Source organism: Felis catus, chromosome D1 (assembly GCF_018350175.1).
Source record: "Felis catus isolate Fca126 chromosome D1, F.catus_Fca126_mat1.0, whole genome shotgun sequence".
Classification (NCBI taxonomy): Eukaryota; Metazoa; Chordata; class Mammalia; order Carnivora; family Felidae; genus Felis; species Felis catus.
In genome coordinates, this window is record NC_058377.1 from 99,563,510 (window position 1) to 99,588,515 (window position 25,006).

The 25,006-nt window shown below is 39.4% G+C and overlaps 1 protein-coding gene across 10 annotated transcripts in view; it reads right to left on the reverse strand.

The window, feature by feature from the left end:
• The window catches only part of AGBL2 (AGBL carboxypeptidase 2), a 48,293-nt gene that overhangs the window by 19,053 nt on the left and 4,234 nt on the right, over positions 1 to 25,006 (reverse strand). For 8 of the 10 annotated variants that reach the window (XM_006937301.4, XM_019812416.2, XM_006937300.4 and 5 more), the window contains exons 5-9: positions 21,665 to 21,718; positions 20,742 to 20,927; positions 12,804 to 12,911; positions 5,019 to 5,172; positions 1,487 to 2,269 (exon numbers count right to left, since the gene is read on the reverse strand). In XM_006937301.4, coding sequence (XP_006937363.2) covers positions 1,487 to 2,269; positions 5,019 to 5,172; positions 12,804 to 12,911; positions 20,742 to 20,927; positions 21,665 to 21,718 — 1,285 coding nt within the window. The remainder of the gene's footprint in view (positions 1 to 1,486; positions 2,270 to 5,018; positions 5,173 to 12,803; positions 12,912 to 20,741; positions 20,928 to 21,664; positions 21,719 to 25,006) is intronic. The other 2 variants (XM_019812417.2, XM_006937302.4) reach the window with 1 other exon arrangement.

Below are 25,006 nucleotides of genomic sequence, written 5' to 3' on the forward strand. Positions count from 1 at the left end.
TCAAGGATCTTTTACAGCCTCTTCCTTAAGTATGTCTGTTGCTACCTTCCCACTAAAGAAAATGCCAACCCCTTCAAAGGACCCTGTCCCCACCCTCGGCTACTGCTGTAAACATGACACCAGCACTCCTCACCCCTGCCAGTCAGAGGGACTTGAAATGAAAACACCCTGATGTGGAAAGGGGTGTTGGATAGGCCCTGTATAAGTTGACAAGGAAGTGGAGGAAATCAACTGAAAGAAAGCCCCCTTTGGGGGCAGACCTGGGGAAAGAGAAAGAGAAGGGAAGAGGCTGTAAGTGTAGGGATGAAAAAGAGAAACGAAGAAAGCCTGGGTCCCTGACTTTCCAGTACCGGTTCCTGTAAGGCTCAGCTCCTCTTTGTCTCCTCTTCACCCAGGACACCTCCTCAGTCTTCCATCACGGTCACCTTCTCCATGATGATAACGATAGGATGAAGAGGATGACAGTAATGCCACACACTTACAATGTGCTGAGCACTGTGCTAAACAGATGACAAGGGTCCTCATCTAATTCTCTTAAGTAACCACCCAAGGCAGGTAAGATTACCCTCCTCTACAGATGAGAAAGCTGAAGTGCAGAGAGGTGCAATCACATCCAAGGTCACAGAACCAGACAGTAGTAACACCACGTCTCAAAGCCAGGCCTGTCTTGACTCCCAAGCACATGCCCTTAGCCATCTTGCCTGCCAGCCCAACACTCCCCCCACCCTCTCACACAGATAAGGTTAGAAGGTGTATGCATTCACATATCTTACACGCTGTAGTTTGGCAGAGGGGAGTACACAGAGTACCTTTAAGTAGTAGTTCCTTTAAAGTGGGTGCTATTACATCATAGCCTTCAATTGCTTTCACACAGGCTTGGAAAATATTAACTGACTTTTTTATTATTCTTTCTTTATGCGATGAAATATAAGAGGTAATAAGGAACTCAGATTCTGGAACCCGAGAGCGTGTATTCAAATTATCTATTCTGTTGCTTATTAGCTCTATGACCTTGGGCAAGTGACTTGACTTTTCTGGGCCTTAGTTTCCTCATCATATATAATGGGGATACTGATTGTGCCTACCTCAGGGGGTTAATGTGAAGATTATACGGGTCATGTATCTGTAAAGCACTGAGAATACCGCCTGTCCCCTATACACAAACACTGCCTAGTAATTAGGTACTATTATTATTATTCGCCAGGCCTCCTGACAAAGACCTATGAACTTCTGACTTCTGACCTCTCTATTCCATTGTTTTCACTTATACGTCAAACAACCCCTGGCAGAAATGTTGCATGTTCAGTTTAACCCCAGAGACAAAACATGACTTAAAAGTTTGAAACTGAACGAACTCATGTGACTGCAAAGAGAATGGCAGACTCTCTCTCAAGCCATATCTGCTTGCTACATCAAAGAGAGCCTTCGCACCCATCAGAGAGCACTCACAGCATTCGGAGGAAGATCAACAGATAAAGGGGCTCACCTTTTGATCATGTTCCTGGTGTACCAGATACAAGGGAAAGACTCCTTCAGAATGGTTTTATAATGTCTATTCAAGTCCCTTCCAGCCAATGAACATCGGTAATTCCCCACAATCACTCCATCTGGATTTAACATAGGAACCACTTTGAAGACAAAGATATCTCTGAGGAGCTGGGCATCTGGAGAGTTGCTCAGGATGAAGTCCAAAAAGCCTTTCATGACCCAGGAGCCGTTACTTTCTCCGGGGTGGACTCTGGCACTCAAGACCACAGCTTTCTTTGCAGCTGCCTCTTGAGGGGTCCGGGATGGGTTGGTGATGGTGAGCAGGTAGACGGTATTTCCTGCAAGGCTCCTGCATAAAGTTCGGAGTTTGCAGAACTGAGACTGGACAGGGTTGTTTGCCACTGACAGCAGGTAGCACTGCAAGTCAGTGTATGTATATGGATAGAAGTGTGCGAAGAAGCAAGTGTCCTGGTCGTGTGGGAACTGAATGGTCCACGTGAGACAGTAAAAGGCCTGCTGCCCATCGTCCCTGTTGTTCTTATAGTACCTGATTTCATTTCCTTCTCTTCTCCAGCCAATGTTGTGGGTCTTGGCATCCAACTGGGAGTACATGAGTGGCTTCATCCCTATAGTATAAAGGCTCTTGGGTTTTAGCAAGTTGACAATGGTGAAGCGGTAGGTGGCATCTTTTCTAGTGTTCTGCACTCGAAAATAAAACCACTGAGTGTGTTTGTTTGTGTAGAGGTCAGTTCGCAAGGTGAGCTCATACTCATAGGTATCTCTGTAGTGGAGAAAATAGAAGAATGTCTCTGTAACACCACATCCCCCCTCAAAAAACAAAGCTTAAAAAATGTTTTACCTGGGCAAAAATAGATCTTATTTCAACAGGAAATCCTGCTACCTCAAACATTAATTTTCTAGTGTACCTAGTTCCTCAACTCATACATTAGGCTGAAAGAAATATGGGTCAACCAAGTTTATTTGGGGTATTTGGGAGCTCTGTGAGTTTTTTAGTATCGTTCTGGAGTGTTCAGTAGCAGTTCCCAACCACTTCAACACATTTCTAGAACCACACCTAACGGCAGCGAAGCCAGAGCCCTCTGTTGGCTGTTAGCTACCTCCTGGACATGACCACTATGGAGGAGAACTGTCAGCCTCAGGTGTTATTTTAGCTCTGATTACCAACTGTTTGAAGACGAGGGGGCATCTCTGGAATGCATTCACCTTACTGAAAAGTAGCAGAAGAGGAAATACAAATACTAAATCCTGAAAAGATGCTCCCACACAGGCATAATGCAAGAAAGGCAAATTAAAATAGGAAGTCATTCTCCCTCCATTTCATGCATATTCCAGCTTTGGGAAACAGTCGCTTTCATACACCGGTGATGGGAACTGAAATCATGTTGGAGGGTAATTTGGCAAAAAACAGCAATACTTAAAGTGTTCAAACCCTTTGGCCCCCCAATTATATTTCTAGAATGTATCCCATAACATCACAAATATTTAAAAATATAAATGTCTTTGCAACTACATGGACGAAACTAGAGGTATTATGCTAAGCGAAATTAGTCAGAGAAAGACAAATATCATATGACTTCATTCATATGAGGAATTTAAGATACAAAACAGATGAACCTAAGGGGAGGGAAGCAAAAATAATATAAAAACAGGGAGACGGAAAAACCATTAAGAGACTCTTAAATATAGAGAATAAACTGAGGGTTGCTGGAGGGGTTGTGGGAGGGGGGATGGGCTAAATGGGTAAGGGGCATTAAGGAAGACACTTGTTGGGATGAGCACTGGGTGTTATATGTAGGGGATGAATCACTGGAATCCACTTCTGAAATCACTGTTGCACTATATGCTAACTAACTAGGATGTAAACTTAAAAATTAATAAAAAAATTATATATATATATATATGTATATAATTTAAAAAGTGCCCAAGAGTATTAATTCTGTTAATTCATTAAACAAAAAACAGTAAATACCTTCATTTCCTATCAGCTGGGCACAGGTTACACATGATATGGAACACCCATACAATAGAATAATATGAATTATTAAAAATAAGGAGATATGGGAATGCAAGCTGGTGCAGCCACTCTGGAAAACAGTATGGAGGTTCCTCAAAAAACTAAAAATAAAACTACCCTACGACCCAGCAATTGCACTACTAGGTATTTATCCACGGGATACAGGCGTGCTGTTTTGAAGGGACACATGCACCCCCATGTTTATAGCAGCACTATCAACAATAGCCAAAGTATGGAAAGAGCCCAAATGTCCATCAATGGATGAATGGATAAAGAAGATGTGGTATATATATACAATGGAGTATCACTCGGCAATCAAAAAGAATGAAATCTTGCCATTTGCAACTACGTGGATGGAACTGGAGGGTATTATGCTAAGTTAAATTAGTCAGAGAAAGACGCAAATCATATGACTTCACTCATATGAAGACTAAGAGACAAAACAGATGAACATAAGGGAAGGGAAACAAAAATAATATAAAAACAGGGAGGGGGACAAAACAGAAGAGACTCATAAATATGGAGAATAAACTGAGGGTTACTGGAGGGGTTGTAGGAGGGGAGATGGGCTAAATGGGTAAGGGCCATTAAGGAATCTACTCCTGAAATCATTGTTTCACTATATGCTAACTAATTTGGATGTAAATTTTAAATTTTTTTTTTCAACGTTTATTTATTTTTAGGACAGAGAGAGACAGAGCATGAACGGGGGAGGGGCAGAGAGAGAGGGGGACACAGAATCGGAAACAGGCTCCAGGCTCCGAGCCATCAGCCCAGAGCCTGACGCGGGGCTCGAACTCACGGACCGCGAGATCGTGACCTGGCTGAAGTCGGACGCTTAACTGACTGCGCCACCCAGGCGCCCCAAATTTGGATGTAAATTTTAAAAAATAAAAAATAAAATTAAAAAAATAATGAGATAAATCTGCAGTATTGCCATAGGAAAAATATAAAGCTTATTATGTGGAAAAAAGCAATTTGCAAAACGGTATGTATACCATCATCCTATTTTTAAAAACAAAATAATTTCTGTATATTATACATACACAGTAAAAGGGGGAAAAATTACTGCATGTATACCAAACTGTTAACAGTTTCTGCATCTGAGAGGTACGATTACAGAACTTCAATTTTTTATGTTATGTATTTTTATTAATACAGATTTCTTCTTGAGTTTTACTTAAGTAAACTCTACACCCAAAACAGAGCTTGAACTCACGACCCTGAGATTATGCTCTTCTGATTGAGCCAGCGAGGCGCCCCTATTAATACAAATTAAATTAATACTAATTTCTTTCATAAGCAGAAAAAAAAATGTAGATAAATTTTTACCCTGAGGGAATATGAGTCACAATTATTCAATTTTTCTTTGTCCTCATACCATTTCTCACCACTTCTCTCTTTTCCAAAAACACCCCTAACTCCTAATATGACTCCTGAAGATGTGAGTCAGTCCCTCCAGCGATCACCCCTTTGGGAAATTCCTGTTACTCACACTCTGACAGCTTTTTGCAGATTCCCGCTCTCAAACCTTGACTCAAACAGGAGAGTCTTGTCCTCAGGTCCTTGCAGCGTAACAGCAAGCTCCTTGATGATCCCTCGCTTGCCTCCCACTCTGGAACTAGTGAAATAGGAACCTTCGGTGGGCACTGCAGAGGAGGAGACAGACCTATTTAGAGCAGGTTCCACTAAGAATCTATTCATCCAGCCAATATTCACAGAGCTCCTCTGTGTGTTTATCGCCATTCTAGGTTAACGATAATGAATATTCAGATTTTCAAGGGTCCTTGCTGAGACTTTTAATTTTAAACATTGTATTTCTTTGAAGACCTTTAAAGTGGTGTAGAGCACCTCCTTTTGCTGCACGGCTGCCCCTGGCATCTCAGATACTGTTTGTACCCACATAAACCCTAATCTGAAAGGATGTTGACAAATGAGATTCTACATAGAGCATCTGAAAACATTTACAATCTTTATTCTAAAAAAATAGCATCTATTATTTTTTAACTTTAAAAAAAAATTATTTACTTATATTGAGAGAGACAGTGACAGCACAAGCAGGGGAGGGACAGAGAGAGGGAGAGAGAGAATCCCAAGCAAGTTCTGCACTGCCAGTGCAGAGCCCTATACAGGGCTTGAACCCATGAAACTGTGAGATCATGACCTGACCCGAAACCAAGAATCAGACGCCCAACCAACTGAGCATCTATTAATTAAAAAAAAAAAAATAAGAAAAAAAAAATAATAATAATAGAGGGGCATCTGTGTGGCTCAGTCAGTTAAGCTTCCGACTTCTGCTCAGGTCAGAATCTTGCAGTTTGGGAGGAGTTCAAGCCCTGTATCGGGCTCTATCCTGACAGCCCAGAGCCTGGAGCCTGCTTCAGATTCTGTGTCTCCCTCTCTCTCTGCCCCTCTCCCATTCTCTCTCTGTCTCAAAAATAAAAAATAAACATTACAAAAAAGATAATGGAGAAAAACAAAGAAAGAAAGTATACTTCATATAATTTTTTTGGTATATCCTTCCAGATTTAAATATAAAAAAATAATAGAAGTTTGAGAAGAATTGGCAAGGGTGAATTAGCCTAAGAAGGGAACCAAAATATCTATAGTAATTATAGTGAAAATGTTATGATTGAAATTTTATCTTTAAAATGATGCTAAAACAAACAACAAATATATATATATATATATATATATATATATATATATATATATAATTTATTTTATTTAACAAAATTTAGATTATAATCATCTCTTTCTAATCCTTGCAATAATCAATTGTTAATTTGTTTTAGAAAGTGGGGTTGAGGGGTGCCTGTGTGGCTCAGTCAGTTGAGCATCTAACTTGGTTTGTGAGTGTGGTTTGTGACTCACGGTTTGTGAGTTCAAGTCCCCTGTTGGGCTCTGCTGACAGCTCAGACTGGAGCCTGTTTTGGATTCTGTGTCTCCCTCTCTCTCTGCCCCTCCCCCACTCTCATTGTCTCTCAAAAATAAACATTAAAAAAAAAAAAAAGAAAAAAAAGTGGGGTTGCAACTTTTCAGACAAATTCAGTAAGACTGCCATCTGACATCTTTGATTTTTAGTTTCTTTTGCAAAACTATTTCAAAACTATTTGTAAAACTTTGTAGTTTTCCCAAAGACTTTGTACCACCATATTCTTATGTCTAGAAGAGCCTATTTTGTCATCTTTTGTTGATTTTCTCTTCAACTGTTGTTAACTGCTAAAAACAATGTCTAGATTCTCATTTGTCAGTGGCTTTGCAAGTGATTCAAACAATTCCTTAACATCCATCAGCTTCATAAAATCCTGCATCTCTTGTAAGGATAATTTCACTTTGCAGCTGATTTTTACTGTACTTGCATTATATTGTCACATATTAACAATATCCACCAATTGGCAAGTGACTGATATTAACAAAGATGCTGACCACAGGGCAGGGCAGATGGGAGCATTAAACAGTAATATGCTGACATGTGGGGACTGATTATATACGTCTAATTTATTAGTAAACCTGTTCATGTTACGACAGCTTTTGTTTCTTTTTTTTTTCAACGTTTTTTTTTTTTGGGACAGAGAGAGAGAGACAGAGCATGAACGGGGGAGGGGCAGAGAGAGAGGGGGACACAGAATCGGAAACAGGCTCCAGGCTCCGAGCCATCAGCCCAGAGCCTGACGCGGGGCTCGAACTCACAGACCGCGAGATCGTGACCTGGCTGAAGTCGGACGCTTAACCGACTGCGCCACCCAGGCGCCCCTCGACAGCTTTTGTTTCAATAGGCAACTCTGTCGCTGTGGAGACTTAGGTAATAAATATTTGGATAATAAATGAGAGCAAAAGAGAAAAGCAAGCATATAAAGAAGCGAGTAAAAGAAGAAAACAAGCACAGAGGAGGCAGGAGCGGAGTCACGTAATGCAACTAAAAGCTGGGGACCTACGTGGTTCAGTCTCTTCATGGAAGCATAAAGTTATAGACCAGCAACCAGACGTAATTAATACAGGAATTTCGACATTTTTTTGAGTGTCTCAGGTAAAAAACATTAAAGATGATCCAATTCATAGTCCACAGTAACATTTCTCAAAAATAAAACCTCTTTCCTTGTTTCTCCCCATTATTCTCATAGCAGGTAAACCGACAAACTCCCAAATTCTCCCTGGAGTCCCATCTTCTCCATTTTCTGTTTCTTCATTCCTCCAACAGGGTGGGCTCAATTCTCCTTGGTGAATCCAAAGGACAAGATCAAGACCACTGCCACAACTGCGCTTTAACAGGACAATAAGGAAAATTCACAAAAGTTGCCCTCAGGAGAGTGAGCTCTCAGCCCTAGGGGTTGCTCGTAGGCAGAAAACATCTCTGAATAGAACAGGTAAAGCAATTGAATTCAAGGTCAAGGAGTTTGTTGAAAATGACTACCACCAGGTCAACAAGAGGTAAAATAGACTTCTAGTACCCAAGACTTTTGGGGCACCTGGCAGGCTCAGTTGGTTGAACATGCAACTCTTGTTCTCGGGGTTGTGAAGTTCAAGCCCCACTTTGGGTATAGACATTACTTAAAAATGAAATCCTTTTTTTCTTTTTTTTAATGTTTATTTATATTTGAGGGCAAGAGGGAGAGAGTGCATGAGCAGGGGGAGGGGCAGAGAGAAACAGAGACAGAATCTGAAGAGGCTCCAGGTTCTGAGTTGTCAGCACAGAGTCCGACACAGGGCTGGAACTCACAAACTGTGAAATCATGACCTGAGCTGACGTCGGACACTTAACCAACTGAGCCACCCAGGCTCCCCACTTAAAAATGAAATCTTGAAAAAAAAAAAAAAAGCCCAATACTTTCTTGAGGTTCCAGGAGCAGTATATCCTCCATTATTTATGACTGAAGTCTATCCACTTAAGACCTTATACTTTAATGTCTCCCAAACTCCTTCTCAGACTCTCCTCCGTAGGTGGAGCTAGGGAGACTGTAAGTTGCTTCACCTCACTCACTTCCCCACATGTAGCTTTTCCCAACACGGTATTACTGACACAAGCACTCATAATCAAGGCAACTGGGAGCAGAGCATATGAAATTACTTCGAAGTTGGGCCACCTGCTAGAATCGGTTCATTTCATTTTTCCAGTTGTGGAAATGTGAACACTGCGGTCCCTCCCTCCTAGTTCTGGTTGTTTCTCTAGAAGCCTACCCTGATTTCATTGACTTAACACATTTTATTTCTACTAACTAAACGGTACATATTCCTCCTCCAATAAAATTGATTTCCTTTCTGATCATTACTGTATAGCAAATACTGATTTTCAAATTGTGAGAATATTTTTCTTGCTATTTCTTGAATACAACATTTCCCAATCTCAGAAAACCCCTTTTAAAAAGTTCTAGGGGCACCTGGGTGACTCAGTCGGTTAAGTGTCTGACTTTCGGCTCAGGTCATGATCTCATGATTCGTGGGTTCAAGCTACCCACATTGAGCTCCATGCTGGCAGTGCAGAGCCTGCTTGCAATTCTCTCTTCCTCTCTCTCTGCCCCTCCCCTGCTCGTGGTCTATATCTCTCTCAAAATAAATAAACTAAAAAAAAAAAAAAACTTCTAATTAACTCTGGTACCTATATATACAATAAGCATCAGATGATTTTTGGTGATGACAAAGGATGCCCTTATTGAAAGCTTCTCTAGCTTGCCATGTCCCTCCCTATGACTAACTTCACATTCTGAGATGATGAATTTAAAACTTAATTCCTCATCCTTGGGAGGGTTCCTATTAACTTTTCTTGACTCATTGCTCTTGAACATTATATCTCCTTTCTTTTTCTAAGTAAAGTCTACCCCTAATGTGGGCTTGAATTCATAACCCTGAGATCAAGAGTCGCATGATCTAGCATGCTTTACCAACTGAACTAGCCAGGTGCCCTTATGTCCTTTCTGTCTTAAATGTTTCTATTACCACCTGCTTCACATCCTACCCATCACCTGTTATTGCCTTTATTATAGCTATTTTAGTGAGTGTGAAGTTGATTCATCCTTTCCATAACCTTTTTCAAGCAGAGGAATTTTCTTCTATTCCTAGTTTTTTGAATGTTTGTATGCTTTTTCTGCATCACTTGAGAGGATCGTGTTCTTCCCCTTGTTCTAATGTGGTGTGCCACATTGGTGTATGGTTTTTAGCCTGAACCATCCTTGCATTCCTGGAACAAATCCTCCCTGGTCATGCTGTATAATCCTTTAATATGCTGTTGGAATTGGTTTACAGATATTTGGTTGAGGATTTTTGCATTTATATTCTTTTTTTTTAAGCAATAGACTATTTATTTAAAAATCTTTTTCTTTACCTCTTCTTTTCCTGATTTTACCTCATCTCTCATTTACAAGATAAGAGATTTTTAAGACTGCATGCAGAAAAAATAGCAGTGCATAGTAAATGCTTAATAAATGTTTGCTACTGATACACATAGTGGAGCCCAGTATTGTGGAAGGTAGGTGGAGAGGGAAGGAGAGAACACGGTGTGCCTTCCACCTCTATGATTCTAGAATGTTAGGAGCCACAGTGAATTATCAAGATTTTGAAGGCAACCTGCAATCATTGCGCTGACAACGAAAAGAGTAAAATGTCCTTAGCCTCAGCAAGGAAACATTTCTGCCCTAAAGATGATTATTAGGGATCCTGATTTTACTTATTTATTTTTATTTACTTATTTATTTTTTTAGAGGTCCTCATTTTTAAAATACTTATTTTCTAAGTCTCCACAGTTATGAACCTGGATAGAAAAAAAAAATCATCAAAACACTGCATTTATATTCTTAAGGAATACGGCTTTTCTGTGATGTCTTTGTCTAACTTTGAATATTGGCTTCACAAATAGTTAGAAATGTTTCCTCCTGTTACTGTTTTCAGAGCTGATGAAGGACTAGTACTATTTCACCTCTAAATGTTTGATATAATTCAAACAAACCCTGTCAAGCCATCTGGGCAAGGAATTTCTTTGCACAAAGATTTTTAATTACTAACTCAATTTCTTTGTTTTCATCTATTCAGATTTTTAAAATTTCTTCCTGAGTCAGTTGTGTCTAACAATTTTTCCTATTCATCTATGTTGTTTAATTTTTTGGCAATAAGTTGTAACTTGTAATTCTTTTTTTGTGTGTGTTTCCTTCCTCTTTTTTCATGGTTGGTCTAGCTAAAGTTTTGTCAGTTTTGTTGAGGTTGCCAAAGAACCAACTTTTGGCTTGATTTTCCACATTGTTTTCCTATTTTCTGTTTCACTGATTTCCATCCTTATCTTTATTATATCGTTCCTTCTGGTTGCTTTGGACTTAGTTTGTGCTTATTATTCAAATTTATTAATATGAAAGCTTAGGTAATTAATTGGAGCTCTTTCTTCCTTTCAAATATAGGCATTTGAAGCCATAGGTTTACCTTGCAGTACTTTAACTGCATCCCATAAATTTTGATACGTTGTTTTATTTTTACTCAGCTCAAAATATTCATCTCTTATGATTTCTTTAATTCATGGGTTACTTAGAAATGTGCTACTTAGGGGCACCTGGGTGGCTCAGTCAGTTGAGCATCTGACTTCGGCTCAGGTCATGATCTCGCAGTCCATGAGTTCGAGCCCCACATGGGGCTCTGTGCTGATAGCTCAGAGCCTGGAGCCTGCTTCAGGTTCTGTGTCTCCATCTTTCTCTGCCCCTCCCCCGCTCACACTCTGTCTCTATCAAAAATAAACAAATGTTAAAAAATATATATATATGCGATTTAATTTCTGAGTATTTGTATATTTCCCAAATTTCATTCTTTTCTTTTTTAAGTAGGCTCCATGCCCAGCAAGGAGACCAACACAGGGTGTGAACTCACGATCCCAAGATCAAGACCTGTGCTGAGATCAACAGTCAGATGCTTAACCAACTGAGCCAGGTGCCCCTAAAAATATTTTCTAGGAGCCCCTGGGTGACTCAGTTGGTTAAGTGTCTGACTCTTGATTTTAGCTCAGGTCATGACCTCATGGTTGTGGGATTGAGCCCCGTGTCAGGCACCGTGCTGAGTGTACAGCTTGCTTGGGATTCTCTCTCTCCCTCTCTGCCCTTCCCTTGCTCGCAATTGCGCTCTCTTTCTCTCTCTCAAAATAAAATAAACATTAAAAGAGAGAGATGGATTCTACCTACAGGAAGGCTGCAAATTAATGGAAATCAATTAAACCACATGGTAAATGAGAGTTATATGCACATACTACAAAGAACTCACTAAAACACAGAGATGGAGAAAAGAAGAGCAAGTTCCCCCGAATATCCAATCTGATTTCTAGGAAGTGCAGTGACACAGGAGAACCTTTAAATTTATTTATTTATTTATTTATTTATTTATTTATTTATTTATTTATAATTTTTTTTAACGTTTATTTATTTTTGAGACAGAGAGAGACGGAGCATGAACAGGGGAGGGACAGAGAAAGAGAGAGACACAGAATCAGAAGCAGGCTCCAGGCTCTAAGCTGTCAGCCCAGAGCCTGACGCGGGGCTCGAACTCACAGACCGCGAGATCGTGACCCGAGCCGAAGTCGGCCGCTTAACCGACTGAGCCACCCAGGCGCCCCTAAATTTATTTTTTTAATGTTTATTTATTTCTGAGACAGAAAAAGACAGAGCATGAGTGGGGGAGGGGCAGAGAAAGAGGAAGACACAGAATCAGAAGCAGGCTCCAGGCTCCAAGCTGTCAGCACAGAGCCCGACGTGGGGCTTAAACTCATAGACTGTGAGGTCATGACCTGAACCGAAGTCGGAAGCTCAACCGACTAAGCCACCCAGGCTCCCCAATACAGAAGAACCTCTAAAATGGGCTTAGAACTATTAAGAAAAAGGTACTGTCATTTTAAAAAACAACTGAAATTTTATTTTATTATTTATTTTTAATATTTTTTTAAATGTTTATTTATTTCTGAGACAGACAGAGCATGAGTGGGGGAGGGGCAGAGAGAGAGGGAGACACAGAATCTGAAGCAGGCTCCAGGCTCCGAGCCGTCAGCACAGCCCCCGATGCAGGACTCAAACTCACAAACCGTGAGATCATGGCCTGAGCCGAAGTCAGTCGCTCAACCTACTGAGCCACCCAGGCGCCCCAAAAAACAACTGAAATTTTAAATCTGATTAGCCATTAATATCATGGCTCCTATTCAGGCTGGTCTGGAAGGACAGTTTATTTATCACTATAGTTTGTTAAAAATAACTGTTATTATAGAAAATATGTTTATTACAATATTGTCATGATTATCACTGACTGTTCAGTGTAATAACAATACCTGAATCTAATTGAAAGACAACTGTGCCTTTTTCTTCTCCTACAATTTCTGGTAACTTTTCATTTCCTGTAGGTTGATAGAAATATTCTGGTTGAGGTGGAACCCACTCTGAAAGAAAACATTAAAAATGTACAAAATAAGAAGCAACATAAAAGGTATTTTATCCAGAACTAATGTAAAATTATATATAGTAATTATTATTCATGTGGTTAGTCTGGTTGAATCAAACCAAATTCTCATAGTAAGTCTCCAGTTTGTTTGTAAATTATGTCTTGCTTCTTTCCATAAAGATTATGAGGAGATTTTTAACAAAAAGCATATACAACAAAAATATAAACTTAAAAAAAAATTTTTTTTTTAACGTTTATTTATTTTTGAGACAGAGAGAGACAGAGCATGAACGAGGGAGGGTCAGAAAGAGGGAGACACAGAATCCGAAACAGGCTCCAGGCTCTGAGCTGTCAGCACAGAGCCTGACGCGGGGCTCGAACTCACAGCCTGTGAGATCATGACCTGAGCCGAAGTCGGCTACTTAACCGACTGAGCCACCCAGGTGCCCCAAAATATAAACTTTAAATAGAAGACTTAAAAATAAGCCAGAAAGGTCAATATAGTTGATCTATAGTTGCTCTAACAACTCTTCAAAATTTGGCCCTGAGCTTCTTTCTCTTTGGCAATTATTTTTAAGATTGTATTTTTAAGTAATCTCTACACCCAACACGGGGCTCAAATTTACAACACTGAGATCAAGAGTCACGTACTCTACTGACTAAGCCAGCCAGGTGCCCAAAAGTTCTTTTTAAAGGCAGGAAAATATGATCAGCTACATAATTTATATTACCATAGAGGAACAAGTATATCAACTATTTCAGAAGAAACAAAGCTTTTTCAGTAACACTCAATTCTAAAAGATTTCTCATATGTGACTTGGGCAACTCTCAGTATCATTTTAACTACAGTAGTCATTGATGAAAGCCAACAGCATATAAAGACACAAATGAAATTCAATAATACATTAAAAGGATCATATACATTGATCAAGTGGGATTTATTCCAGGGATGCAAGGATGGTTCAACATCTGCAAATTAGATAATGTGATACACCACATTAACAAAATGAAGGATAACAATCATCAATCATCTTGGCGGATGCAGAAAAACCATTTGGCTAAATTCAACATCCATTTACGATAAAAACTCAACACAGTGGGTATAGAGGGAGCCTCAACATAATAAAGGCCATATATGACAAGTCCACAGCTAAAACCATACTCAAATGTGAAAAGTTGAAAGCTTTTCTTCTAAGATCAGGCAAAGGCAAAGATGCTGACTCGTCATTTTTCCTCAACATAGTACTGAAAGTTCTTGCTGAAGTAATCAGGCAAGGAAAAATAAATAAATAAAAGGCATCCAAATTGGAAAGGAAAGTAAAACTGTCAAACTGTTACTATTTGCAGATGACATTATACTGTACATAAAAAACACTAAAGGGGCACCTGGGTGGCTTAGTTGGTTAAGCGTCCCACTCTTGATTTTGGTTCAGGTCATGATCCCAGGGCCATGAGACTCAGCCCTGCGTTGAGCTCTGTGCTGGGTGTGAAGCCTGTTTAAGATTCTCTCTCTCCCTCTTCATATGCCCCTCTCTCTCTCTCTCTCTCTCTCTCTCAAAAACTCCCCCAAATAGTAAAAACTTCATCAAAAAACTGCTAGAACTAATAAATAAATTCAGTAAATATACAGAATACAAAATCACTACAATCAATACAAAAACATGTTGCATGTTTATACACTAGTAATGAACTATCAGAAAGAAATTAAGAAAACAATCCCATTTACAACTGTATCAAAAAGAATAAAATACCTAGGAATAAATTTAACTAAGGAGGTGAAAGACCTGTATATTCAAAACTGTAAGACATTAATGAAAGAAATAGAAGACACAAATACATTAGAAGATATTCATGCTCACGTATTTGAAGAATATTTTTAAATGTCCATACTACCCAAATCAATATACAGATTCAATGCAGTCACTATAAAAATTCTAATGGCATTTTTTCATAGAAATAGACCAAAGAATCCTAAAAGTTCTATGGAACCATAAAGACCCTGAGTAGCCAGAGCAATCTTGAGAGAAGAACAAAGCTAGATAGAGACTTCATGCTCCCTGATTTCAAACTATATTATAAAGCTACAGTAGTTAAAACAGTATGGTATTAGCATAAAATCAGACACATATATCAATGGAACAGAATAGACAGAATAGACAGCCCAGAAGTAAATCCACATATACATGGTCCATTAATTGATGACAAAGGAGCCAAGAATATATGATGAGGAAGGACAGTCTCTTCAATAAAGGGTGTTGGGAAAACTGGACAGTCACATGCAAAAGAATGAAACTGGAACACTGTCTGACACCATACAAAAAATTAAACTCAAAATGGATTAAAGACTTGAATTTAAGACCTGAAACCATAAAACTCCTAGAAGAAAACATAGGCAGTAAGCTGCTGGGCACTGGTCTTGGTGATGATTTTTTTTAGGTAGGCTCCATGCCCAATGTGGGGTTGAACTCACAACCCTAAGATCAAGAGTCACATGCTCTACTGACTGAGCCAGCCAGGTGCCCCTTGGTGATGATTTTTTAAATCTGACACTAAAAGCAAAAGCAGCAAAAGCAAAAATAAACAAGTGGGACTGCATCAAATTAAAAAGTTTCTGTGCAGCAAAGGAAATCATTAACAAAATGAAAAGGCAACCCAGTGAATGGGAAAAAATATTTGCAAATAATATATCTGATAAGAGGCTACTATCCAAAATATATAAAGGATTCATACACCTTCATAGCAAACAAACAAGCATTCCAATTAAAAAATGGGCAGAGGATCTGAATAGACATTTTTCCAAAGAAGACATACAGATGGCCAACAGAGCCATGAAAAAATGCTCTACATCATAATCATTAGGGAAATGCAAATCAAAACTACAATGAAAATCACCTCATACCAGTTAGGATGGCTATCATCAAAAAGACTAGAAATAACAAATGTTAGCGAGGATGTGGAGCAAAGGGAACCCTATTGTTGGCGGGGCATGTAAATTGGTACAGCCACTATGGAAAATAGTATGGAGGTTCCTCAAAAAAATCATAAAATAGGGGTGGCTCAGTCGGTTAAGCATCTGACTCTTGATTTTGGCTCAGGTCATGATCTCATGGTTCTTGAGTTTGAGCCCTGTGTAGGGCTCTGCACTGGCAATGCGGGACCTGCTTGGGATTCTCTCTCTCCCTCAGTCTCTGCCCCCCCCCCCCACTTGTTCTTCCTTGTGCTCTCTCTTGCTGTCTTTAAAAAAAAAAAAAAAAAAAAAAAACTTAAAAAAAATTGTAAAATAAAACTACCATATGATTCAGCAATTCTACTTCTGGGTATTTATCCAAAGAAAATGAAAATACTAACTCAAAAACATAAGGGCACCCCCATGTTCACTGCAGCATTATTTATAATAGCCAAGATATGGAAATAACCTAAGTGTTCATTGATGAATGAATGGACAAAGAAATTGTGGTACAAATACACAATGACATATTATTCATCCATGAAAAAGGAATGAAATCTTGTCATTTGCAACATGTACAGACCTTGAGGACATTGTGGTAAGTGAAATAAGTCAGACAGAGAAAGACAAATACTGTGTGATCTCTCTTACATATTGGATTTAAAAAACAAAACAACAAAACCAAAGAAATAAGCTCATTGGTGGTTGCCAGAGGTAGACAGGAGAAATGGGTAACCAGTTTTTTTTCTTTTTCAGTTTAAATAAATTTGAATGAAGAAAAAAAATGAGCTCAAGGTCATACAGCTAGTAAGTGGCAGATCTGGGCCTAGAACCTCATTGGAATCACTCCAAAATGTGTGCTTAAAACTTCTGTTCTTAGGGAACCTGGGTGGCTCAGTCAGTTAAAGCATCTGACTTTGGCTCAGGTCATGATCTCAGGGTTCATGATTTCAAGCCCCACACTGGGCTCTGGGTTGACAGCACAGAACCTCCTTCAGATCCTCTGTCTTCCTCTCTCTCTGCCCTTCCTCAACTCACATGCACGCTCTCTCAAAAATAAACATGAAAAAAAAACCCTGCAGTTCTTTACTGCTTCTAATATTATCTTCTGACTAACTAAATATAAAAAAATAAAGACAAAATAAATAATAAAGATGCAACTCATTAAAAAACAATGCTTGGGCCACTTGGGTGGCTCAGTCAGTTGAGTGTCTGACTTCGGCTCAGGGCCATGATTTCACGGTTCGTGAGTTTGAGCCCCGCGTCGGGCTCTTGCTGACAGCTTGGAGCCTGGAACCTGCTTCAGATTCTGTGTCTCCCTTTGTCTGTACCCCTCCCCCACTTGTGCTCTGTCTCTCTTTCAAAAATAAAATAAAACATTTAAAAAAATTTTAAAAAACAATGCTAATTTCTTGTCTTTAAAGAGATGGGAAATGATGAGGGTGTCAATTTGGTTTAAACCATAAGGTGCTTGTTATCAAATTTCCTTGAAATTAAAAAGAATTGCCTTTTAAAATATCTAGTGCTGGGGTGCAACTCTTGATCTTGGGATTCTGGATTCAAGCTCCACATTGGGCATAGTACTTAAAAAAATAAATAAAAATCTAGTGCTTTTGTGGATTACCACTGCAATAACGTGGTTATTTAATTCCAGTTTCCCACCTTTTCCCCCTCTTGGAACTGCATCCAAAATCCTCACAGGAATTTTCTTTGCTTATTTTATACAGAGAAAAGCAAAATCCTATTGTTCAGCCACATCAACTAAGACTTTTATCTAAAAATTGATCTTAGGACTTCTCAGCTATTATACGAACTCAAAATTCACCCTCCATTTCCAAACACCTTAAGAGCAGAATCCTGTGCCCAGTTAAGACACTGAGAAGTTCCCTCTATTTTCAGCTTTATCTCCTGTCTTTCATGCTCAATGCTCCATGGTTGCTCAAACATGCCATGCTCTTCTTCTATGTCCTCTAACTAGAATATTTTCTTTGACCTTCTCAGGAGGATTACTTGTAACTTATCATCCTTCAGATCTCAGTATATGTGTCATCTCCTCTGGGAAACCCTCCCTAATCTTCCAGGCTGGTGTTAAGCGTTCCCAGAGGGACTAAACTCTAAGCAATTGCCTGGTTGTATCTTCAACAAACCCACCAGTATGTGAACTTTCGGTGTCTCCATTTGTTTATCATTATATCTGTAACATCAAGCACTGCACCTAGCAGATGGCAGATGCTTATTAAATATATATTGAATGAATATTATAAGAGGGAAGTGTAAGAATAAGAAACATCCAGTTGTTTATCTAGCAGTCTAAAGCAGAGACATAATGTTTGATAGACGTAGGCATCCCAGCCATTAGAAAAGTCTCCACTTCAATGCAACCCACTTCTGAAACCCTCACATAATGAATGCTGAAGATTGTATTTGCACCAAGAGCTCAAACGTATGACCAGCAATCTCACAAAACTAGTCTCCACCATTTCCACAAAAACACTCCAATAAACTCAAAATACAATTAAAAACAGTCAAAACTGGGACACCTGTGTGGCTTAATGGTCACACATCTGACTTTTGGCTCAGGTCACGATCTCGGGGTTCATGAGTTTGATTCCCACATCAGGTGAGCTCTAGTCCCACTTCGTGTGAGCACAAGCCCTGCTTCAGGCGAGCATGAGCCCTGCTTCTCTTTCTCTCTCTCCCTCTCTTTCTCTGCCCCTCCTGGGATTCTCTGTCTCTCTGCCCCTCTCTCACTTGCACCCTACCTCTCTTTCTCTCTAAAAAAAACCAAAACAGCCAAAACTGGGGCGCTTGTGTGGCTCCGTCAGCTAAGTGTCTGTCTGACTCTTGATCTCAACTCAGGTCTTGATCTTCAGGATCGTGAGTTCAAACCCTGCACTGGGCTGCACACTGGGTTTAAGCCTACTTAAAAAAAAAAACCAACAAAAAAAATCTAACAACAACAACAACAACAACAAAACAACAGTAAAAACTATGTTCTGGTATGTATAGTGTTCATCAGCTATACCAAGGCTAGTAAAAATACAACTCCTATGGCACAAAAACAGACACTCAGATCAATGGAACGGAATAGAGAACCCAGAAATGGACCCACAAACGTATGGCCAACTAATCTTTGACAAAGCAGGAAAGAATATCTGATGGAATAAAGACAGTCTCTTCAGCAAGTGGTGCTGGGAAAACTGGACAGTGACATGCAGAAGAATGAACCTGGACCACTTTCTTACACCACACACAAAAATAAACTCAAAATGGATGAAAGACCTCAATGTAAGACAGGAAGCCATCAAAATCCTTGAGGAGAAAGCAGGCAAAAACCTCTTTGACCTCGGCCGCAGCAACTTCTTACTCAACATGTCTCCAGAGGCAAGGGAAACAAAAGCAAAAATGAACTATTGGGACCTCATCAAAATAAAAAAGCTTCTGCACAGCGAAAGAAACAATCAGCAAAAATAAAAGGCAACCGATGGAATGGGAGAAGATATTTGCAAACGACCTATCAGATAAAGGGTTAGTATCCAAAATCTATAAAGAACTTATCAAACTCAACACCCAAAAAACAAAGAATCCAGTGAAGAAATGGACAAAACACATGAATAGACACTTCTCCAAAGAAGACATCCAGATAGCCAACTGACACAAGACAAAATGCTCAACATCATTCATCATCAGGGAAATACAAATCAAACCACAATGAGATATCACCTCACACCTGTCAGAAGGCTAACATGAACAACTCAGGCAACAACAGATGTTGGCGAGGGTGCGGAGAAAGAGGATCTCTTTTGCATTGCTGGTGGGAATGCAAGCTGGTGGAGCCACTCTGGAAAACAGTATGGAGGTTCCTCAAAAAATTAAAAATAGAACTACCCTACGACCCAGCAATTGCACTACTAGGTATTTATCCAAGGGATACAGGTACGCTGTTTCAAAGGGGCACATGCACCCCCATGTTTATAGCAGCACTATCAACAATAGCCAAAGTATGGAAAGAGCCCAAATGTCCATCAATGGACGAATGGATAAAGAAGATGTGGTATATATATACAATGGAATATTCCTCGGCAATCAAAAAGAATGAAATCTTGCCATTTGCAACTATGAGGATGGAACTGGAGGGTATTATGCTAAGTGAAATTAGTCAGAGAAAGACAAATATCATTATGACTTCACTCATATGAGGACTTTAAGAGACAAAACAGATGAACATAAGGGAAGGGAAACAAAAATAATACAACAACAGGGAGGGGCACAAAAACCTAAGAGACTCTTAAATATGGAGAACAAACAGAAGGTCACTGGAGGGATTCTGGGAGGAGGGATGGGCTAAATGAGTAAGGGGCACTAAGGAATCCACTCCTGAAATCATTGTTGTACTATATGCTAACTAACTTGGATATAAATTAAAAAAAAAATAATAATAAAATGAAATAAAATAAACAAATGAAAAGATCATAATAGAAAATTTCTAAAGATGACATAAAAAACATTTATTTAATAAATTCTAATAGTTAAAAAAAGTAAAAAAAAAAAAAAATGTTACATCATGTGATTTTGAGTCAAAAAAAAACACAACAATTCCTAAAACTCAAGCATATTAATACTGAGGCAGATGTAAGTACTGATATATTTCGGCCTCTAGAAAGGTATCCCTCCATTCCAATAAACCCTGAAGCATTTGAGCTTACACATTAGTGTAACTTTTACTTTGACCAGTGTATATCAGTTTCCCAGGGCTTAATCATTTCAGGATGAGCTAACAGATGTTGAATCTGTCCTGCCTTGTACTTCAGTATGCTGGACTTAATAGGTTCTCATAATAATGTCTGTCAGGACAGCACCACGACACAGAAGTCACATTACCAATATGATGAAGGTTTTCCTTGATGACCTCACATTCTATTGGCCACCTCGGAGCCTGCAGAGGCCCGCTGCTAGAGAAGAAGGTAAAGAGATCTCGGGGTTCTCGAAGACATGGGTTGACTTCACCAAATTCATCATGAAGAAGCTGCCTGCTCTTAAGAAGTGGTGAACTTAGCATAAGAGAATCTGCAGAGAGAAAGGGAATGAGTGAACAGCTTTCCTTTTCTCCTTGGGGACTTTACAGCTCAACTGTGACAACCAAGTAACTTGAAGCACTGTATTAAAATATGAGCACAGGTGCACAATCCTAAGACAGGTGTCTCCTTCAAGAAGGAGATTTAGTCCAAGACGACAGCATTGACATTATGCAAAGTTAAAATTCTACATTATTAAAATTCTACACAGTCTATTAAATATTTAAATGTAAAGGTTTAGAGTAAGTTAGAAGAAACTTTTTTGTTTTTTAAATCAAATTATGTCATATTAATTTTGCTTAGAGAGAGGCAAAAGAGGAAACTGCATTTCATCTGTTAGCGTTTTAGAGAAAAGTACGTAAGACTTTACTAACAACACTAATAACTATTAACTAATTTGTAGAAATAATCTACAAATTAACTTTCAAATTCAAAATAGAATGGTTGGGAGGACACAGAAACTAACGAAGAGGAGCGAGCAGGGGCAGGAGAGAAAGATGAGCTCTTGGGAAAAAGAATGAGAAAGAAAGGAGGAAAAGAGGCTCCCAGGATGGAGAAAAAGAAGAGAAATGAGAGGAAGAAGGCAAAGAAAGGCAAGGAGAGGGGGAAGGAAAGGCCAAAAGCCCCTGGGTGTGGTGAGTGCCAGATCTGGAGGGGAGGGCAGGGAGTGAAGACGTATTTCTGTAAAGCAGCAGCATGAGCTTTCGGGTCTGGAAGGACATGGAATACCTCTGCTCACAGCTTCTATCTGTCTATGCACAGGTGAAGATATACAGGTGGGCCCTAGAAAGAGGAAGAAAGAGGCATGGTTTGTCCTAGGGATCTGTGACTTTCTTTTTTCTTCCCTCTTTCCCTATCCCTTTCCATCCTCCACCCCCATTTAGGGCCCCATTTTTCCTTCTTTTTTTCTTTTCTTTCTCTAAAATTTTTTCTTTTTAATTTCAGGGCCCTGTTTTTTCTGTCTCTTAATTTTTTCCCTAGTTTAATGAGGGGAGGGGGGATCATAAACATTTGAAAAGATGGTAAAGCTGCTCAGCGTTACATCAAGAAATGTAAACCACTATGACAAGGAAATACTACTTTTTTACCTAACAGACACAAAAAGCATTTATGTGTTTTCACATTCATTCTGGCACAGGTGTTAAGTAAACAGGTACTCTCAGAACCTGCTGGCAAGTGGGCAAATCAGTACAAACTTTCTGGAAAGCAGTTTGGCAGTTTATCTAGTAACATTTAAAATACAGAACCATTGATCCAGCAATCCCACTGCTAAGAATTTACTTTACAGATTTTCTCACAAAAATTCATCAAGATACACATACAGGGACGCCTGGGTGGCTCAGTCGGTTAAATGCCCAACTTTTGGTTTGGCTCAGGTCATGAACTCATGCCTCGTAGGTTCAAGCCCCATGTCGGGCTCCGTGCTGATGGTGCGGAGCCTGCTTGGGATTCCCTCTCTTTCCTTCTCTCTCTGCCCCTCCCCTGCTCGCTCTCTCTCTCAAAATAAATAAATAAAAAGAAAAAAACTACACATACTAAGACGCTTACTGAAGCAATGTTCAAATAACAAAAATGTGGAAACAACGAAAACATCAAAAGGGAAGTTAAAATAATTATGACACATTAATCAGGTGGAATACTGTAGGTGCCCTTAAAAAAGATGAGGTAGGGATGCCTGAGTGGCTCAGTCGGTTAAGCGTCCAACTTTGGCTCAGGTCGTGGTTTGTGAGTTCAAACCCCATGTCAGGCTCTGTGCTGACAGCTCAGAGCCTGGAGCCTGCTTGGAATTCTGTGTTTCCCTTTCTCTCTGCCCCTCTTTCACTCATGCTCTCTTTCTGTCTCTCAAAAAATGAATAAACGTTAAAAAAAAAAAAAGATGAGGTAAAAAATTGTGTGTGTGCTCATTTGAAAAAGCTCTGTAAGGTGTATTATTAAACGGAAAAAAAATATCAAAGTTATAGTATTATAGTATTGTGTATAGTATCCCCTGTGAGTAATTAAAAAGACAAGAATACACAGATACATGAGGATATATGAAAAGAATTAAGACAATAATGGCTTTATCAGGAGTAGGGCACGGAGGGCTTTTAGTTTTCCTTTTTTTCTGCCATTTGAATTTGCAACTTTACACATATATTCCTTTTCTTTTGTTTTATTCATTTACTTTCTTTAATGCTTATTTATTTTTGAGAGAGAGAGAGAGTGAGAGAGAGAGACAGACAGAGAATGAGGGAGGGAGGGGCAGAGAGAGAGACACAGAATCCAAAGCAAGCTCCAGGCTCTAAGCTGTCAGCATAGAGCCCGATGTAGGGCACCAATTCACGAGCCATGAGATCATGACCTGAGCCAAAGTTGGACCACTTAACTGTAACTGACTGAGCCACCTAGGTGCCCTTCTTTATTATTTTTTCTTCTTTTTTTAAATAAGCAGATTGTATTGTAACCCATTCCTTTTTCTCTTTGTTCTTTTCTGGTTAAAAAACCAACAGCATAAAAATACTTTGCTACAAAGATGATGCAAAAAGATCTTTACTTCAATGATCAAAACAGGAAAAAAAGTCTGGAGTCTGGTTGCTCTAAAGATCATTTTTCCTTAATACCACTGAGATTCTCAATTTACTATAAGGATCATGCATTTACAGCTGCATTGTCCTGTGAGGACTACCCCTTACTGTGAACAAAGTGGACAGAAGCAGTAAGGCTGAGATGAACTTATCGTAGGAGGAGACTTCTATAAGTCCACCCACAGGTTCCTGTGCACATCCTATTATCAATTACACTCTAAACCTCATTCACATTGTTGCCTCTACCAGATGATTTTGCATTCATGTTTTTTATTCTATTGAGCCTGGCAATCATTTCTTATGAATGTTATCTTGAGTGTCAGTTAAATGGGGCAGGAGGAAACTGAAGGGTGTGGGGCAATCAGCTGGCCCCTAAGCCATCCCACCCAGATGAGTCTCCTTCGCTCAACCCCTGCCTTTCTACTCCCTGTCAGGAGCCCTGGGACACAGAATGGAAGAGCCTTCAGGGCACTGGGATGTGCGCAGACATAGATCTGAAAATAGAATTGCTGCGTCAAGGGTCATGCACTGTACTAAATTTCCCAGGTAGTGTCAAATTGCCTTCCTAAAATAGTCTACCTGTTCACATCCCTGACAGCAGTGGAGGAGTGTTCCCCCATACCCTGACCTATATATACTAGGTGTCATTAAAAAAAGCTTTTTTTCCCAAAGCCCATAATTAAAAAAACGGTACCTTGACATTTTGATTTGTATCTTTAATTGGACGTGAAATCGAGCATCTTTCCATAAGCCTGTCGACTGTATTTGTTTTTAGGAAAGGCTTGCTCATGTCTTTTTCTGCTTTGGTTGTCTTTGCCCATTTTCCTATCTGGTCATCTTTTACATATTGATTTGTAAGAGCCTGTTATGTTAAGGACTGTAATCCTTTGACATATTTGTCGCAAACTTTTTCTTTTTCAGTTTGTTATTTTGCTTTCTTCACAGTATTTTATGGCTTTTGAGTCGTGTCATTCACAGGTTTTAACTAGAAAAAGGGCACAATCAGACTTGCATATAAAAAAGAATAATGCTGTGTGGAAAACAGACTGAAAGGGGTTAGCATGAAACAAGAGAAGAATTCAGGAGACCAAGTACTGGGGCTGTTTCAATAATGAGAAATGACGGCAGCTTGAACTGGGATCAGGGGAGGATATGGGGAAAAGAAAAGTGAATTGACTTTTGGTTGCATATGTATTGAGGGAGAACTTCAACTGCACACCTGCCCTTAGATTCCAGAAGGAACCTATAAAATCCTTGTGAAAACTTATTTTTTGCTTAAGCTAGCTGAAATTGGTTTCCACCATTCTTTTTTTTTTTTTTTAATTTTTTCTAATGTTTATTTTATTTTATTTTATTTTATTTTTTTCAACGTTTATTTATTTTTGGGACAGAGAGAGACAGAGCATGAACGGGGGAGGGGCAGAGAGAGAGGGAGACACAGAATCGGAAACAGGCTCCAGGCTCTGAGCCATCAGCCCAGAGCCCAACGCGGGGCTCGAACTCACGG